Below are 18,652 nucleotides of genomic sequence, written 5' to 3'. Positions count from 1 at the left end.
GCGCCACCTCATTAAACTCTCAAGAGCAACCTGTGCAGCAGATGCCCTTAGCCTCACGTGGTTCAGATCAAGAGACGAAGAGCAGGCAATTTGGATTGCAGCCCCGGCTGTTCCCTTGGGGGAAGAAAAGGCAGTCTCTTGGAAACGGCAAGGCTAGGTGAGGTCAATCCAAGGACGGTGATTGAGACCAAATCCGAGAGGAAATCAGGAAGAACTTCCTGGAGGTTGTGTGAGGCCGGGACATGGGATGTGGTAGGTTTTTTCCCCCCAGTCTGAGCACCCACACAGCTCATTCTGGTAGTGCAACTCCAAAGAACAGGCTGCCTCGGAGGCTGCAAAGCACTAAAAGAGCCAAACACACACCGTTAGAGGACCTGGTGATGACTGCTTCCTTTGGGTTTCACAACACTGATGAGCACACACCTGGCAGGTTGCAGCGCCATCAGCATGTCCCTCTGTCCACAGAGCTCCGCTGTGGGAAGGGTTGATGACAGCTTCCCAGAATGTCCCCACCATGGAAGAATGCCAGGTTACACTCGGATTCTCTGAATCACAGTCTCTGGATCCGAGTGTGACCTCGGATCCAAGACAGCAAGCAGGGCCTCCTTCCTCTGGGATCTCACCCTAGTCATCCAGGCACCTGGGTGCAAACGCTGGGCTTCTTAGCGGAGAACCGCAGCTCTTTTTGCAGGTGGGCAATCGCCACTGATTGGATTTTCTGGGAATTGCCGGACAAGTTCCTGCCTCCCAACGTGAAGGGGCTGGAGGCCCGCATCCTTCCCAACTTCTTTACAAAATCTCCTCATCCAAACTGGTCGGGGTGCAATGAGCCTTCCGTTCCAGCCCTTGGCAGAGACACAGAGGGATCGGAGTTCATCCGATTCTTGGTGAATTCAGGGTCATATCTTAGGCTACATGACACCCTATCTCGGAAATAAAAAGGGGTAGGGGGAGCTGGAGAGACAGCAGCTCCCAGCACCCACATGATGGCTCACAAACACCTCTAACTCCAGTGCCAGGGGATACAACACCCTCTGCTGGCCCCTCTTGGGCACCGGGCACACCTCTGGTTCACCCACATTCACTCAGACAAAACATCCAAACTGGCTGAGCTGGCTAGTCTTCTGTCAACTTGACATGATGCACTCCGGAGTTACCTGAGAAACGCCTCCGGAAGAGCGGCTGGTAAGGCATTCTCTTAGTGACTGAGGAGAGAGGGCACAGCCCACCGCATGGGGTAGTGCCATCCTTGGGCAGGTGGGTTCTGTGAGAAAGCAGGCAGAGCAAGCCAGTACACGGCACTCCTTCATGGCCTCTGCGCCAGCGGCTGGCTCCAGGTTCCTGCCCTGCCCGAGTTCCTCTGGTGAGGAACAGCAGTGTGGAAATGTAAACCAAATAAACCCTTTCCTCTCCAAGTTGCTTTTTGGTTTTAGAAGTTTTTTTTTTGTTTGTTTTGTTTTTCAGCAATAGAAACCCTAACTAAGACACTCTATTTAAAAAACTAAGACACATTATTTAAAAAAAATTTAAATAAATTACTTTTTTTTCAGTTTTCAATTTTAATGTAACATTTTTATTTTAGTATAACAGTATGTCTAAATTCTTTGAAAATTTCAGTCACGAATACAATGTATTTCTATCTTATTCACCTCCTATTCCTCTATTCCTCCTGGATCCCTCCACTTCTCTTTCCCAACTTTATGTCCCTTTTATCCCATTTTCAAAAATTGAAAACAGGTTCTTTTCTCATACAATATATCTTGATTATAGTTTCCCCTCCATCTGCTCCTCCCAGTTTCTCCCCATCTCCTCTCCCCTCCAGATCTTGTCTCTCATTAGAGAAGAAAGGCTTCTAAGATATAACAACCAAACATGACCAAATAACATATAAAAAAGATAAAGCAAAACCCATCATATCGAAGTTGGACAAAGCCACTCCACAGAAGGAAAAGAACCCTAAGAGCAGGCATAAGAATCAGAGACCTAAGCTGGGCCTGCGAGTGCACGCCTTTAATCCCGGCACTCAGGGAGGCAGAGGCCAGTGGATTGTTGTGAGTTCGAGGGTAGCCAGCTCTACAAAGTGAATCCAGGCCAGCCAGGGCTACACAGAGAAAAGCTGTCTCAAACAACAATCGCAAAGAATCAGAGAGCTGCTTGTTCTCACACTCAGTAGTCCCATAAAGACACTAAGCTAAAAGCTGTAATACCCAGAGCACCAGGACCAGACCTGTGTTGGCCCTGTGCTTACTCTATCAGTCTCTGCAAGTTCATCTGTGCCTTACTTAGTTGGTTCAGAGGGCCTTGTTCTGGTGTCCTCCGGCCCCTCTGGCCCTTCTGCTTATTTCTGCCTCCTTTTCCTTGGGGGCACCCTGAGATTCTAGGGGAGGGATTTGATGGAGACCCCCCCCCCATTCAGACTTTCTCTCCACATAATGCCTGGCTGTGGGTCTCTGTGTCTGTTTCCATCTGCCCCCAGAGGAAGCTCCTCCTCCGACTGAATAAGGCACTGATCTATGAATGTAGCAGATATGTCTCTAGGAGTAATTTTAGTGAATTTTTTTTTCAGACTGGTAGTGTTTGGTTTTACCTTAGGTCTCTGGCTTAGGTAGTCTCTGGTTCTTGCTCACCCAAGCAGTGCTGGGTATAGGTTTTGTCTTGTGGAGTCAAATCGTTGGTTGGCTCCTCCCACAAGTTCTGTGCCACTGTTGCTCTAGCACAGCTTGCAGGCAGGACAGATTGTAGGTCTTTAAAAAAATCTCCTGACCCAGCCCCAAGCCTAGCTCATGCCCTAGTTCTGTCTCAGTGACTTTGCACTGGTTTTTCTGCCTGAGATGTTTTCCTCCTATTTAAACAAAACAAGACAGCCAAACAAAACAAACAAACAAACAAACAAACAAAAAAACAGGGAGTGAACACAAGGACTCACAAGTGCTCTGCCACAGAGCCACACCCTAACACCTCTTTACCGTATTTTCTTCAAACTGTTGTTTTTTAAAGATTTATTTATTTATTATTTATACAGGGCACCAGATCTCATTATAGATGGTTGTGAGCCACCATTTGGTTGCTGGAGATTGAACTCAGGACCTTTGGAAGAACAGCCAGTGCTCTTTAAATCTGAGTCATCTCTCCAGCCCTCTTTATCATATTTTCCTAGCCTTCTCCATTCTACCACTTAGTTCTGTCTGTTCTCTGGAAAAAGGCTTCCCTCCCCTCGTACCTAGGACCTTCTTTCTGCTTTGTGTGTCCCTTGCTCATTCTAACCAGAGTCACTAAGTCTCCAGGAGACCATCACCCTCACACACAGCAAGCTCTTGTTCGTAGCCCAGCCTGGAAACCAGAGTCCCAGGCTCTGAGAGAATATGCTCTCAGACATAACCGAGAAGGGATCTTCGTGGTCAGTTCACCCAGCTTCTAGCTGACCCTCGTACTCCTTACACTGGGGAGGATTTGTCTGTCTGTGGAGTCAGTTAGCAAAGGAGACTATGTCCCATGGCGACACATTTGATTTTGATGTTAAACAGAATTACCCCCGGTTTAGGGAGAGTCCAAGTAGGCCCACCTTTAAAGGGAAAGTTCCATCTGTCTCTTGCAAGTGCATGGAAACCCGCTGTCCTCAGTGGACAGTTAGCCTCAGGGCCACCTCAAACAACGAAGACATGGACTGTAGGACTTGATTTCTGCATCTCAGTCTACAGACTCTTAGAATCTTTGAGGTGGAACTGAGGCACCTGGCTAAACTTGGACTTCAGACAATCTCCACATTTGGAAGGGGACGCTGGCCGCGAATTTAGATTTTCTTGCCTCAGCTTCCCAAGTGCTAGTAGTCATGAGCCACCATGCCCTGCTCGCAAAATGTAACTGTTTAGTGTAACTTTTGTTGTTGTTGTTGTTTTTCGAGACAGGGTTTCTCTGTGTAGCCTTGGTTGTCCGTAAACCAGGCTGGCCGTGAACTGACAAGAGACCCACCTGCCTCTGCTCCCCGAAAGCTGGGATTACAGGCGTGTGCCACTGCACCGGCTTTTTTTAGTGTAACTTCATCCCAACAACATATGAGACATTTAAATAAATTTTTGAGACACGTTTTAAAAACAACATTTTATTAAAATTTTTGAGGCTTTCCTACAATGTGTTTTAATCATGTTTCTTCTCCACCTCCTCCTAGACCCTCCTCTCCACTCCTACCTCCCCAACCAGCCAACTTTAAGTTCTCCTCCTCCCCTCCCCCTCTTTCTTCTTCACGCACGGAGTAGGCATGGCAACATCCAACCACTCATGGCAGTGGGATAGGCCCTGGAGGGTGGCTGACGCTCCAGGGTCGCATCAGTAAAGAAGACCCCCCTCTTTCCCAGCAGCTGTCAGGGATAGTCTTTGTCTCCTTGATCTGGAGTCCATAGGTCTTATGCCTGCTCTCACAACTGCCAGGAGGTTATGTGTGCAACTGCCCTGTTGTGTCTGGAAAGCTCTCTCTCCCTGAAGTCACCCACTCCTTCTCAAGATTCCAGTCTCCTCTTCCAGAAAGATCCCAGAGCCTGGCAGGGAGAGGTGTGACATGCAAGCCCCATCCAGAGCCGAGCACTCCACAGCTGGGGCACTTTTACAGTAAAAATATTACAAATAGGTACACGACAAACAGACTTGTTCATCTGAAATGCAAGTTTAACTGGGTGCCTGGTAGTTTGCCTGGCAACTTCAGAAACAATGGCTTCCCTGGGGGCACAGTGCTGGGATGTGGGAAACATGGCCCACCGAGAGCTGTGGGGTTTTTTTTTTTTTTTGTCTCTTGTTTCTTCTGAAGGGTAGAATGAGTTGGTTTCTTTCATGCCAAATAAGCAGTCACAGACAACCCATTATGAACCCAAACTCATGACTATCATGAGACTCAAGATCAAGAACAAAAAAAAAAAAAATTGTTTTTAATTAATAGAGAAGCCGTCTCCACACACACACAGCCAGGCCGTCAGCAGGCAGAAGACCAAGAGTCTCCTCCAGGAAGGTAAGAGCGCTGGCTTCTTAGCAACCGAATAGGGCTTGGTGGGCTCCTCTGTCCCCGATGTCAGCAGTTTCTTCCTGTGTCTGTAGCTGGCTCACTTCTGGACTTTGCAGTCTCTCCTGTTCCCTCCCATTCCACCAAGGTTGCCATGGATAGGAATGACAGGAGCCTCTCTGCACTAGGTTTAGTCTGTCACCCAATGGGACAACTGTTGTCTGGCGTGGGGTGAGGTGCATGGGTCCCGTCTGCTGAGGCTCTGAGCTTGAGGTAGATGCGCACATAAGCAGCTAATGCAGAATCAACTAGGCCTCTTATCTGTCAACACAGGATTCACCCTACACTCCCCGCCAGGGAGGATCCCAGAGTTCAACTCTAATTGCCTTTTCATACCTGGGAAGGGCAAACTATAGGCAAAAATGCCCCCAGTGGAAAGCAGTCACATGGTAAAAAAGAAAATTCCGATTCTCCTCCTCTCCCATCCTCCCTGTTCTTCAAATTGGAGCTAATTAATGTAATTTCATGGGAATGGACCTTTAAAATTTACAAAAACAGTAAAATAAAAAAAAAGAAAGAAGGAAAACCTAACACACACACACACACACACACACACACACACAAAATGCCTACCACCACCACAATAGCAAGAAGGGAAGCTTCCATTATTGCTCTTCAATGAGCTCACTCTATTTCTAAATACTGCAGTCCATGAGATTTTTTTGTTATTATTAATTTATGCAAATTTTAGTTTCTTGTGTTTTATTGGGTTGGGTGTGGTGGCACATGCCTTTAATTCCTGCACAGAGATCTCTATGAGTTCAAGGCTAGTTTAGCCTGCATATTGCATTCTAAGACAGCCTGGGCAGGGCAGTGAAACTCTGTCTTAAAAAAAAAAATTATAAATTCCTAGCCATGAGACCTGGATAGACAGAAATCGAACTGGGTGGGAGGGAAGACAATTTACTAGATAAACCATGGTCCTGGCATCCTCAGTTGGTCTTGGGCAATGTGTACCTGGCCAATAATACTGAGTTCCCTTGTTGAAAGGTGGGCTTGGAAGATGTGCCCTGTCACCACGTGTTCCCTGGCCAGGCTCAGCCTGGGGTGCACCGGGAAATGCCCCTCATTGACCACCATAACCTTCTGCTTGGCCAGAGGTTGATGACGGTGGTGATTCCAGAGAAAAATAAGATATCTTCTTTCGCTTCTCTGTATTGTCGTTTTGTTTTTTGTTTTCCAAGACAGGGTTTCTCTGTGTAGCCTGGCTATCCTGGAGATAGCTCTGTAGACCAGGCTGGCCTTGAACTCACAGAGATCCACCTGCTTCCGCCTCCTGAGTGCTGGGACTAAAGGTGTGTGCCACTACTGCCCAGCTTCTTTTGGTTTTGTTTTTTACATTTATTATTATACAGTGTGTACGTGTGTGTGTGTGCGTGTATATATGGTGTGTGTGTGTGTGGTGTGGGAATGTGTAAGTACGGTGTGTGAATGTATGTATGTGTGTATATGTGTGTGCGTGCACATGTGTGTTATGTGCGTGATGTGCGTGTTTGCATGGTATATGTGTACATGTCAGTACCCATGTGCATGTGTCACTGTGCACATGCGGGGCTCAAAAGACAATGCTGTGGAGTCGGTGCCCCTCCCACCTTCACCCAGGGTTCTGGGGGTCGAAGGCAGCTGGCCAGACTTGTGCAGCAAACATCTTACACACTGACTCATGCCTCCGGCCCACCTCTTCTCTACTGCCTGCTGCCCTAGGCCAGCAGAGCCACAAAAAGAAAGAATAGAAACCTCTGTTATTATAGTCAGACTAAAGGCCGGGGAAGATGCCCTCCCCCTGGGCTAACCCAGTTTTAAAGGCTTTGTTTCAGATGTAGTTTCCTCTTAGAACGAGCCTAAGCTAGTTCTAAAGCTCTCAGAATTAGCGAAGGATGTCTGAGTCCCCGCAGGGAGGACCTAGGGATGTGCTAGCTGACAGCCATCCTGGGGACAGTCTCTGTGCCCATGTGCCTTTCTTTTAGGTGTCCTGTGTTCCGAGTCCGCACAATGCCACGAGAAGCCTCTCACTTCAATAACCCCAGGAAGGGGCACAGCCACGACTACGTCACAGCTGAAGAGTAAGTTACAAAGCAGACCTTTTGGGGGTCCCAGTTTGCCATTTGAAGACACAGCCTGCTGACTTCTACCCCCACATCCCCCATCTGCAAATTTCTCTAGTGTTTCCTCTCCCCAGAGGATAAAGCCACTGGAGGCCCTGCAACAGTCTCACCCACAGACAGTCAAGAAGATAGAAGCGAGAGAAGTTAGCTATTGCTATTTTTGTCTGCATTCTTGGGCCTTTGCTGTTGGTTCCCAAGTTGGGAACTATCTGTCCAGAACCCAGACAACTCCTTCCTCAAACCTGTTCCAACAGCTCCTCTCAGGACTCCTGCAGGTACTTTGTAGACAGAAGAGAGTTAAGTTGTTAAAGTGCCAGTGTGGGTGAGGGACACATGTGTGGGTTTCAGCCTGCGTGGACACTCCAGGCTGAAGCTGGGGGCCATGACTTTTGTCCCATAATACCATTCTACAGAAGGGGTCTGGGTTTCCAGGTTAATTAGTAATAAGTGTTTATGTGATTATTACTTCCAAGAACTAAGCTCATAGTTCGGAGACACTGCTCTCTATCTCTGAAAAGGTCCAGAGTCCGGTGGGAGAGCAAGGCAGGGAGTAACTCTGGAACATGGAGGTACCCTTAGGGAAATAGGACAAACTACGTGTGCTAGGGAGAGAGTGGTGGGTAGGAGGCAAACCTGAGCAAGGACCCCAGACGGGCTTTGACTTTATTTTCATGGTTACTTCCTGGCTGTACTTTTGCTACTGTTGTTCTGCACCATAATGTAAACATCTGACATGCAGGGTATCTGATATGTGTGTGACCCCCTGCGCAAAGGTCCTTCAACCTGCAAAGGGGTCACGACCCACGGTTTGGACCGTCTTTATGCTGTGTGCTCAGACCCCTTGCAGATCTGCTTCCCTTGCAGAAAATCTTCCGCAGGTTACACAGAGTCAGCCAGCAGACAAGGTAGAGGCTCCATCAGTGGGATCTGGCTGGCAGCATTTCCAGGGGCCTTCCCATACCACAGTATAGACAGTTGGGGGGTGGGAAGTGACGTATTCTAGCAAATTGTCTCAACCACATACTATTTAGGTGGGAGATACTTTGCATATGGTATTGTTTGGGCATCTTTAGGATGACTCCACGGACTCTTCGTGAACTAGAATTTTATATATCTCTCATTTAGTAGCCCAGGAGTCCTGGCCTGTCAGTTCTCTTCTCTCTTGTTGTCACTTCCTGGGCACTGCCTCTGAGTGAAGACGGTAGGCTATCATCTTCGTGTTTCTGCAACAGAGAGGGAGCCCAAGGGAAGTTTGGAGGCGCTGTTTTCGCCTGGCCTTCACCCCCCCTCTCTATGCCCCATGTCGTGACCCCAATATCTGCCTGCTGTGCTGTATGTGGGAACAGGCTTGGGGAAACTGGGAGATGTGCAGCGGGGCGCACATGTTGGGATTTGAGGACAGTGTGTTTGCTTATGAAGCACTGCGCTGGTGGGCTCAAGGAAGGCAAATGTTTGCACAGACGGTTTGGGAGTGAGTCATTGCCGAGCTGGAGGCTGGAGGCAGGGTGTTGCCAGCTCAGGAGGCTGACGGCTGAGTCACGTGGTGGATCGTCGGCATCCTCAGCTGGTGAAGCTGGTAGCGAGCTGGGCGGGCCATGGAGAGCGCTGTGGGGTGATGCTGACAGAGCAGGAAGCAAACTGGCACAGGGTCTCCTCTTGGACGCTCCGCAGGGGCACACGGGCAAAGCAGCAACAGGGTTTGCAGAGGCCAGCGCCAGGGTCCAGAGCAGGGCATAGCAAGGCGGGTTTGGAGTTTGGGGGACAACAGCTTACAAGGGGCACCTGTGACTCAGTAGCATCATCTACACCATGGCCGGGGTTCCAGCACAAAAAAAACACCCACTCGGTCTACATGTGCATGCCATCATCTGCACTGACATCACCCAAGGCCCCAGCCATGGAGTACCCGAAACATCCAGTATGTGATTTTAAGCAGGGTAGTGAAGAACACAAAAACAATGGATGCACAAGGCCACCGATATCGGGACTTGTCCTGAAAGGTCCTTGATCATCTGGCCGCCTTGTTTAGAATGGAGGGTCTGAGGTAAGGGAGGGCAGAGATGTCCTACTGAAACAATACATCTCTGAGGTTCTCAGTTGAAAGTTGTCGGTGAAATGGGATAGACCTGAGAAGCGGTGGAAGAGAGGGAACAGAATGGGAGCCTCCTGTAGAGGCTCCTCTGAAAGGCTCCGCCCAGCAGGGGATCGAAGCAGATGCTGAGACTCACAGCCAAACTTTGGTCAGAGTGCAGGCAGCCTTATGGAAGAAGGGGGGGATAGAAGGACATGGAGGGCCCAGGAGCCCCACAAGGAGACCAGCAGAGCTAAAACATCTGAGTCCAGGGGGTCCTGCAGAGACTGAGGCACCAACCAAGGACCATGCATGGAGAGGACCTAGACCGCCTCCTCTGATGGCGCCCATTGGCAGCTCAGTCTCCATGTGGGTACCTGAGTAAGGGGAACAGGTGCTGCCTCTGTCATGGACTCGGTTGCCTGCTCTTTGATCATGCTCCCCTGGTGATGCGGCCTCGCCAGACTACAGAGGAAGAGGATCCAGGCAGTCCTGATGAGGCTTGATAAGCTATGGGCAGACGGTAGAGAAGGAGAACTCCCCCTTTCAGTGGACTAGGGGAAGGGGATGGGGGGAAGATGGAGGGAGGGTGGGGCTGGGAGGAGTTGAGGGAGGGGGCTTCAATTGGGATATATAATAAATTGTAAAAAAAAAAAAAGGTTGCCAGTGGTACAATGAGGAAGAACGATATGAAGCGAATTCCCATAGCCGATCAAAAAGGGCTACCTGCCTGTCGCTGTTAGTTTCCTCAGAAGCCTCAGGACGCAGGGTTCTTACACACTTGCATGGGAATAAGTCATCCAGGGAACTAGAATCCTAGCTGCTGCCACCAAGAGGAGTCAGTTTAGGCTAGGAGTGGGCCCCCAAAATCTGCACTTTAATTGCACCTCGGATGACTGCCTCAGGTGTCTGGATGACCGAGGGGCCCCGCTAGGCCAAGCAGCAGTTTCCTCTGGTGCGTCTGGCATTCTTTGATGTTTTATGCTTCCAGCCACGTGTGTGTGTTCTAAGTACAATGTGACTGAGCATGAAGAGCCAGAAGAGAGCTCTGTGTCGAGATGCTCAGGGGGAGAGTGGAGGGTGAAGTTAGAGCATGAGCATTCTGGGAATTTCGTCAGCTGCCTTCAGTCATGAGCCATTGAACGCTCCTTGTGATAGCTTCATCCTGTGACAGTGTTCTTCCAGGAAAGCACTGGACAGGGGGCGTAGTTCTGGCCTGACTCCTAGGGCTCCCTTGACGGCCCTGTAGTACCACTCAGCCTGCTGGTTCTGCACATTCTGGCTGCGCAGCCTCGGGCATTTTGAAGCCTAAAATCAGCTGTATTGTCCCTGAACTGTCCCTCGCTCAGAGGATGGCTGTGCTGACAGATGAATGCACGCATCGGATTGGGGGTGGCACAGTGGCTGGCACAAAATAGTGGTGTTCAGAGGAGGTCCCAGTGCCTGGACCATGCCAGTTCGTAGCTCTGTGTGTGGATTGGCCTACATGATCAGGACAGAGCTTCCCTCCGGCACGCCATCCTCCAGGTCTCTCCATCCCATCCGGAGTTGGATGGGGCAAGCTTAAGGACTCAACAACCTTGAGATGGCGGTCGGTGGTACTGGCAAAACTCCCTCCTCTGGTTCTGCTGCAGCCACTCAGTCTGGTACAAGTCAACCAGCTCTGAAGAGCATTTCTTGGCAAGTTGACAGTCACAGACAGTGTCCGGTCCTAAGGGCTGATCATGGTGGAGATGGGTATCAGGCAGATGCCAGCTCGCTGGCACTGCCATGCAGGAACACAAGCCAAGCTCTGCTCCTGGGGCCTTTGCAGCAGCTGTAATGCTTCCCAGGTCCCTCTGGACACGGAACACAAGCACCTGGCTCATAGCTTCAGATCAGATCCTGATGCTCAGGACCAGATACATGCTTAAGTGACAGCATTACTGTGCATTAGGTCCAGCTCAGACTCCTCTCTGAGTTTGGGGGCCGGGATGGCCTCAGGCTAAAACCGTGACTGTCTCATGGTAGCTCTGGGTGTCAAGTTGCTGGCCCTCTGAGTTTATTCTGTCCTCTGTGAAGCAGAGATAATAAGTGGTGTCTAGGCTGCAAAGTTATGAGAACTAGCATACTGGCTAGTACAGCCAATGGCTCATAGTCAGTGTTGGTTTCTACTTCCCTTTTCTGCATTGAGTTGGAGAAAGGCTTTCAATGAGCCTTGTTGAGAAGAAAAGGTTATTATTCTACTTTAGGAAATACACTGTTCACATGAAGGTCAGAGGCCAGGGCAGCCCTTATGCTTGGGACTTGGGTGTTCACACTTACAGGCTACTAAACTAGGCCCTGTCCTTGGAGGTTGGAGCTGGTTGGGCACCCCGTGAGAAGAATGACAAACTATTTGGAGACTGGAAGATGCTTTCCTGGACCACAGGAAGGGAGAAATTGGTTGCTGTCTCACTGAAGTCTGGGACAAATCTGAGCTGTGCTGGGCATGTCTCTCTCTTGGTCCAGGGCCGCAGGGATTGGCATCCTGATTGTAGTCCTGGGAATTTCTCTGCTTCTCGGCTGCTGGTATTGTAGAAGGCGAAGTGGATACCGAAGCTTGATGGTAGGTACCGGTCCCCTGAACTTCTGGGGATGCCCTCGCGTGTGTGTGCGTGTGTCTGCACATGCCCTGGTCTGGTTATGGAGACTACAGGACATCCTTTTGGAGTTGGTTTTCTCCTTCCAGCTTGTGGGGGCTTGGGATCAAATTCAGTTCATCAGTCTGGGCAGCAAACGCTCTTCCCTGCCAAGCTGTGTTCCCGCCAAGTTCCAGGTTCTTCTAATTCTGTCATACTCAGCAGCCCGTGATGTTGAAGGTCTTACTGATGACGATCACGCAGCATGAGAAAACCATCTTCCCCACAGCATATGGCACACCGCTGAATATTCTCCCCTCATCCATCTCTCTGTTGGTCCTCTAAGGCGCATGTCATGAACGTTGTTAGGAAGGGAGCCTTCAAAACCTGAGCATTTTACGGAGGTTCCAAAACAAAGGGCGAGCATTTTGAGGTCAGCAAGACACAGCAAGGTAGGAAAACTTAAATGTGATCTCAAAAGAAAACCAAGTACTACGTAATATAAAAAACAAACTTCTAAAAATAAAAGCCAGTGGGTGGGAGGGATGGCTCAGCAGTTAACTGCACTGGCTGCTCTTCCGGAGGATACAGGTTCAGTTCCCAGCACTCACAGCCTTCTGTGACTGAAGTCCCAGGGGATCTGTCAACCTCTTCTGGCCTCCACAGGCCCCAGGAACACACATGGTGCAGACATACATTTTGGCAAGACACCATAGACATTAAAACAAATAAACAAACAAACAAACAAACAAACTTAAAGTCACTAGCAAGGCATGATGGCACCTACTATCCCAGCACTCAGGAAGGCTGAGACAGGAGCGTAGCCACAATAGGCTACTAGGAAGAACATGTTTGTTTGTTTGTTTTAAAAGCATCTGGGCATGGTGGCACACACCTGTAATCTCAGCACTAGGGGAGGCAGAGGCAGGTGGATCTCTGGGAGTTCAAGGCCAGCCTGGTGTACAAATGAGTCCAGGACAGCTAAGGTCACACAGAAAAACACTGTCTCAGAAACAACAACAACAACAACAAGCACCCCTCCAAATTCCCAAACAGGCTTTCAACCACCTCATTTCAAAATTAGATTGCCATAGAATCAATAAAATATACTGTCATAGGAACAGCAAAAATATACTTAAAAACAGCACTGAGTTCAGGAGGGTGAAATATGGTGAAGTGGACCAAACCTTTTGGGAGTGTGAACCCACACTCCCCAAGACTGCAGAAAACCTTTGCTTTGAGCCCAGGTTGCCTCCTTGGCATGCTCATGGTCCCAGCTCCCAAGCCCGGGTCATACTCTCACTTATTAAGTGCCTTCTGTCTACCCGTCCAGCTGAAAAGTTTTTGCCAGGAAACCGGGCGGTGGCTTTGTCTCCTCTCTTTCCCCAATTGCTCTTTTTAGCTGAGGGAGGGTTCAGGACATAAGCCAAAGAGGCGAGGCACACTGGACCCACACACCAAGCAGAGGCCTCTAGACAGAGTTAGCACTGAAGTGTGAACAAGACTGCAGACAAACTTCGGGAAAGCCCGAGATTGCATTAAGCCTAGAAACCCTGCCTGTAGGACACACACCACTGTGCATGTTGAGTGTGTGTGGGGGTTTACTTTCTGCCGCCTGACTCCATCCGTGCGCCCTGGCATGGAGTGATCACACTCCCTGCAACTGGTTACTTACTATTTGGTCATCTCACTCATCTTCCCCTTTAGAAAAACAGGCTCGTAAAAGTCACTTGGCTCAGTGGTGGTGGCACACACCTTTAATCTCAGCACTTGGGAGGCAGAGGTGGATGTCTGCGAGTTCGAGGCCAGCCTGGTGTACAGAGCAAGTTCCAGGATGTCCAGGGCTACACAAAAATAAAATAAAAGCCACTCGGTTGTAGGGCATCAGGATTTGGCTTCAATGTCCATCACTGCCTTGCTTTATTTTTGTTTTTGCTTTAAGTTTTCCAAACCTCACAGGCCCTATTCTACACTTAGTCATGGCAAAATATGACAAAACCCAATGCTTATTAGTTTTTACTTATCATGTCTTCATCTTTTATTTTTAATCTTAAATTGTACATAAGTATGTGTGTCTGTGCACAAGAGGGCCTGTGTCCACAGAGGCCAGAAGCAGGTCTCCCTGGGGTTGGAGCTACAGTTAGTTGTGTGACGCCAAATGCAGGAACAGGGACTTGAACTTAGAGCCTCCATAAGAGTAGTCAATGCTCCCAACTGCAGAGCCATCTCTCCAGCCCTGTTCTTCAATTAAAAAAAAAAAAAAAAGTTCAGCCAGGCAGTGGTGTATGCCTATAGTCCCAGCATTCTGGGATGCTGAGGCAGGTAGATCTCTCAGTTCAAGACAATCCTGGTCTACAAACTGAGTCCAGGGCAGCCAAGGTACCCATTTGCAACTACTGGATTGGTGGGACAAAATCCCAAGACAGTGATTTCTCTTCCCTTAAATTCTTCAAGTTTAAGAATACAAACAGCAGCCAGGTGTGGTGGAGCACATCAGCAGTCCCAGCAATCAAGGCAGCAGAGGCAAGCGGGTCTCTGTGAGTTTGAGGCCAGCCTGGTCTACAAAACAAGAGAAACCCTGTCTTGAAAAAACTAAAACAAAACAACAACAAAATCGAAGAGCATGGCTATGAATATATTGATTGATAAGATTCAAGCTTAACCTAGGCTACCATTCTTCTAACACAAATCAGTGATTCAGAGTTTCTGTTTTGTTTTTTATAAGATAGAAATATATTCTGTCCCTTAGCCCTCCAGCACAAAAAGCAAAGGCTCCATCACACTTTGTGGATGGATGTGTGGGCGATGGAAGGCACACGATAGCCATGACATCTATGTGGAGGTCAGAGAACAATTTCTGGGAGTCAGCTTTTGTCCTCCACTTTGTTGAGACAGGTTTTCTCTCGTTCTTGCCTGAGCTCTGCATGTTTCAGCCTACTTGGCCAGTGAGCTTTTGGTTGGCCTCCCTCTGCTATCTCACTGTAAGAGTGCCGGGCTGCAGATGCTCACAGCCATGTCTGGTCTTTTGTACGAATTCCAGATATTAGACTAGAATTTTTACCGGCTGGCCATCTTTTCAGGCCGCATGTTTATTTGAATTTATACTAAAATCTTGCTTTGTGACTCTCAGATATCTCCTAAAATCTAGCTGGCATTTTCCAGTCTAAGAACTTTAGGCAAGCGCGTTTTAATTATGTGACATAGTTCAGCCAGTATTATTTTTTAGCTTGCTTTCTATTGTGATAAAATACTAAAACCAGCTTGAGGGGCTGGACAGATGGCTCCGTGGTTAGAAGCCCTGACTGTTCTTCCAGAGGACACAATTCAATTCCCAGCACCCACATGGCCATCTGCTACTCCAGTAATAGGGAATCTAACACCGTCACATAGACATACATGCAGGCAAAACACCAATACATATAAAATAAAAATGAATAAATCTTAAAAAAAAAAAAAAAAAAGAAACCAACCTGAGAAGGGTCTACGGGGCTTAGAAATTGGTTTCTTTCTTCTTTTCTTTGTTATTTTTTTGAAGGATTTCTTATTCTGTAGCCCAGGCTAGCCTCAAACTTTTGCTTTGGCCTTCCCAGTGTTGGAATTAGAGACAGGCATAGCATCCCTCCTAGTTTCTCCTTTTTTATTTTTGTTGGGAATTGAACTCATGATCTTTGGAAGAGCAGCCAGTGCTCTTAACCTCTGAGCCATCTCTCCAGCCCTAAAACAATGGAACACACAGGTGAGTCACCAAGTACAGTTCTTTTAAAAATATATATATATATTTATTATGTATACAATGTTCTGTCTGCATGCATACCTGCATGCCAGAGGAGGGCACTAGGTCTCATTGTAGATGGTTGTGAGCCACCATGTGGCTGCTGGGAATTGAACTCCGGACCTACAGAAGAACAGCCAGTGCTCTTAGCCTCCAGCCCATCTCCTTTGTTATTTAAAAAAAAAAACTTTAATGTGCAATTTAGATGTGTATGAGTGTTTGCCTGCATGTATGAGTGCACCGCATGCATGCAGATGCCTGGGACCCCTGGAGCTGGAGTGACAGACGGTAGTGAGCCATGATGGCGGTGCTGGAATAGAATCAGGGTCCTTTGCAAGAGCAGCAAATGCTCTTAACCACCGAGCCGTCTCTCTAGACCATCTCCTTATTTTTGGAGGATAATTTCACAAACTGTTCATTTTTGTAGAGTCAGACTCCTCTTCCCAGCTCTCCAGTTAGTGACAGCGTGGTGCCAGGCACTGCCTCTGTGTTTTTTCTTTAGTTAATTCTGACAACTCTGAGAAGTGGGTTGTATCATCTTGTTACTACAGACCTAGGAATTTGCAGAGATAAAGGGAGTAGCCTGAGGATGCACAGGAAGTACGTGGCAGCAGCTGGTTTAAAGCCCATTTTAAGAACATTGTTTCCTTTTTATTTCCTCTAATGCAATCAGTTATTATTATTATTTTTACCATTCATTCTTATGATTTTCTATTTCAGGACAAAAAGCTTCATGCTGGAACTAAAAGTACCTTGATGGAAAGATGCCCGAGTGAACAATGCTCATGTGAGGGTCTTGGTCACCAGGACAGCCCACTACCTTCTCAGGAAAAGAATCATCAGCCTGTGGTAGGTAGAGATTGTATATCTGGGTATTTTCATCAAGTGAACAAAGTGATTTCTGTTTAAAAAGTAATGTGAATACACTTACTGCCACTAAACTGTTAACTGACCAGCGATTAGGACTAGGATCAATGGGAGAGTACTTGCCTAGTTTGCATGAGCCCTAGACGCAATCTGTTTCTCCCCCATAAAGGTCAACATGGTAACTTTTGCTTTGTATGTTTTATAAAAACAGACACACAAGCAACCATGGAGAATAGGGTTTCTTAAGTCGTATCTTCTTGGAATTAGAGTTTACAGTCAACAGTAAGAGCTCCACACGTAAGAGCCACAGGAAAATATCCTCCTATAGAGCTGAACCAGCACCACGCGTTAAAACCCTTGGAACACAGCAGTTTGAAAGAAGTTTGTGACACGTATTTCAGAGACAGATTATGAAAATAGAGCCATTACTGACTTTTTTTTTAATCGACTGCATGTTGAAATGATTATACTGAGGCCCAAGTTAAATATTTTATCTAATGTGCCAGCTCTCTAAAGGGGAAGCTACCTGGCGTTTAAGTTCTGCACGTGACTCGCATGCATTTCTGCTGTACAGTACTAGTGCACAGTAAGCCTAGCAAAAGCAATGATTCTGGCGTCAGACGGACCTGTTTGATTCTTAGCTCTATCCTCTGTGGTTTAGTTTCCCCCTAGACAGCACCTCCTTGAACTGTTGTGGGCATTAACCGAAAGGCTGACGCATCTGTGCTCAGTGGGTAGATGAATGTGTCTTCCCAACCTCCCGGTTGTTGTCTTTGAATGATGTCTCTCCCTGAGCTGCCCCTCCCCCAGCCCTAAATGTGCCTGTAGACACAACTAGCAGGGTCTATGTGGTGGAGATGAAGTGTTTTGAGTGACACATGGAATTCAAGAATTCAGGGATGGGTGAGTTGCCCCAATGGGCCACTTGCTGTCAAACCTGTCAACTTTTGAGTTTGGTTCCTGGGGCCAACCTGGTAAAAGGAGAGAACCAATTCCCCAAATTGTCCTCTGACATCCACACAGGTGTTGGGGCACAGGTGCTGCAGCCATAAACAAACTAAGTAAATAAATACATGAAAAAAAAAACAATTCTTTCTGAATTATTTCTGAAATAATTGTAAAGAAATAAAAACCAATTCTAACATGAACAGCCCATACGTATTTGTGAAATTTAACAACTCCTCCACTGGGCAAAGAAAATATGTATGAACATTTAGAAGCTCCAGCCCACAGCAAAGGTATGAACATGATGCAAACAGGTTTGCCTCAACCCCTCCTCTGAATGTGGACACCGCTGCCACGCTCACTCTCTCCCTTCCTCATCCTCACAGGTTCCCAACGCTCCACCTGCCTACGAGACGCTCTCTTCAAACCAGTCGCCACCACCATACTCACCCTGAGAGCCAGCAAACTGCTAAGAGTGCTGAGCTGACTCCCCTCATGCTTTTGTCGTAGGCTGAGTGGACGCCGTGTGCTGCTTTATTTAGAATGCTGCTTCATGTTCAACTCTACTGAGAGGCCAGGGTTAGACTCTTGATAGGGCAACCAGAGAAACAGTGAGCAACGATGAGAAATACTAACCTGGGAAAAGCTTCAATAAACATTTAAATGCATACTATCTGTCCCAGCAGTAATGCTATTAAACCATTAATGATAATAATAGTAATAATTATTATTATTTTGAGGGGTAGAGTCACATGGATGGTCTGGCAGCATCTAATTTCTTTGTGAAGAAAAATTATTTTTTTTAATTTTTATGTGTGTACCTTTATGCATGTGTGTTTTCACGACACTGCCTATTGAAGCCAGAAGCTGTTGGATTCCTTGGAGCTGGGGTTACAGGTGGCTCTGAGCTGCCTGACATGGGTGCAGGGAACTCAGCTTGAGTCCTCTGCAAGCGCAGTGAGCAATGTTTAACAGCTCAGCCACCTCTTCTGACTTTCAGCTGATTCCTTGAATGAGATGCAGCTAATTACAAATTAGCTACTTACAAATTACTTACAAATTACTACTCAGCTCTTCAAAGCAACCCACTGGCCAGTGTAGCTGTGCAGAGTTGCGGCAGATGTTATGCAATGCTCAGAAAGGATCCCATTACAGGTTTAAAAACAAAAACTTATTTCTCTGAGCTGTGAAGCAGGGAGCTCTGTGGTTTAAAATGATCCTCCAATAATACACTGTAAAGAGTCT

The 18,652-nt window shown here is 47.6% G+C and overlaps 1 protein-coding gene across 1 annotated transcript; it reads left to right on the top strand.

The window, feature by feature from the left end:
• The first annotated feature begins 4,947 nt into the window (after positions 1-4,947).
• Mlana (melan-A) lies at positions 4,948-17,871 on the top strand. Its single transcript, XM_055614156.1, has 5 exons — positions 4,948-4,996; positions 7,015-7,110; positions 11,714-11,810; positions 16,316-16,444; positions 17,794-17,871. Exons 2-5 carry the CDS (start codon positions 7,040-7,042, stop codon positions 17,860-17,862), a joined length of 366 nt encoding a protein of 121 aa, XP_055470131.1. The 5' UTR covers positions 4,948-4,996; positions 7,015-7,039; the 3' UTR covers positions 17,863-17,871.
• Positions 17,872-18,652: the final 781 nt, after the last annotated feature.

The sequence above is a fragment of the Psammomys obesus genome, unplaced genomic scaffold, assembly GCF_907164565.1.
Source record: "Psammomys obesus unplaced genomic scaffold, mPsaObe1.curated_primary_1811, whole genome shotgun sequence".
Classification (NCBI taxonomy): Eukaryota; Metazoa; Chordata; class Mammalia; order Rodentia; family Muridae; genus Psammomys; species Psammomys obesus.
This window is presented reverse-complemented; position numbering and strand designations above follow the sequence as displayed.

Excerpts from the sequence above, each read along its gene's own strand:
- Mlana (XM_055614156.1), top strand. The coding sequence starts at position 7,040 with ATGCCACGAGAAGCCTCTCACTTCAATAACCCCAGGAAGGGGCACAGC. Across the intron at positions 7,111-11,713 it reads GACTACGTCACAGCTGAAGA|GGCCGCAGGGATTGGCATCC; the intron begins GTAAGTTACAAA and ends CTCTTGGTCCAG. Across the intron at positions 16,445-17,793 it reads AAAAGAATCATCAGCCTGTG|GTTCCCAACGCTCCACCTGC; the intron begins GTAGGTAGAGAT and ends TCATCCTCACAG.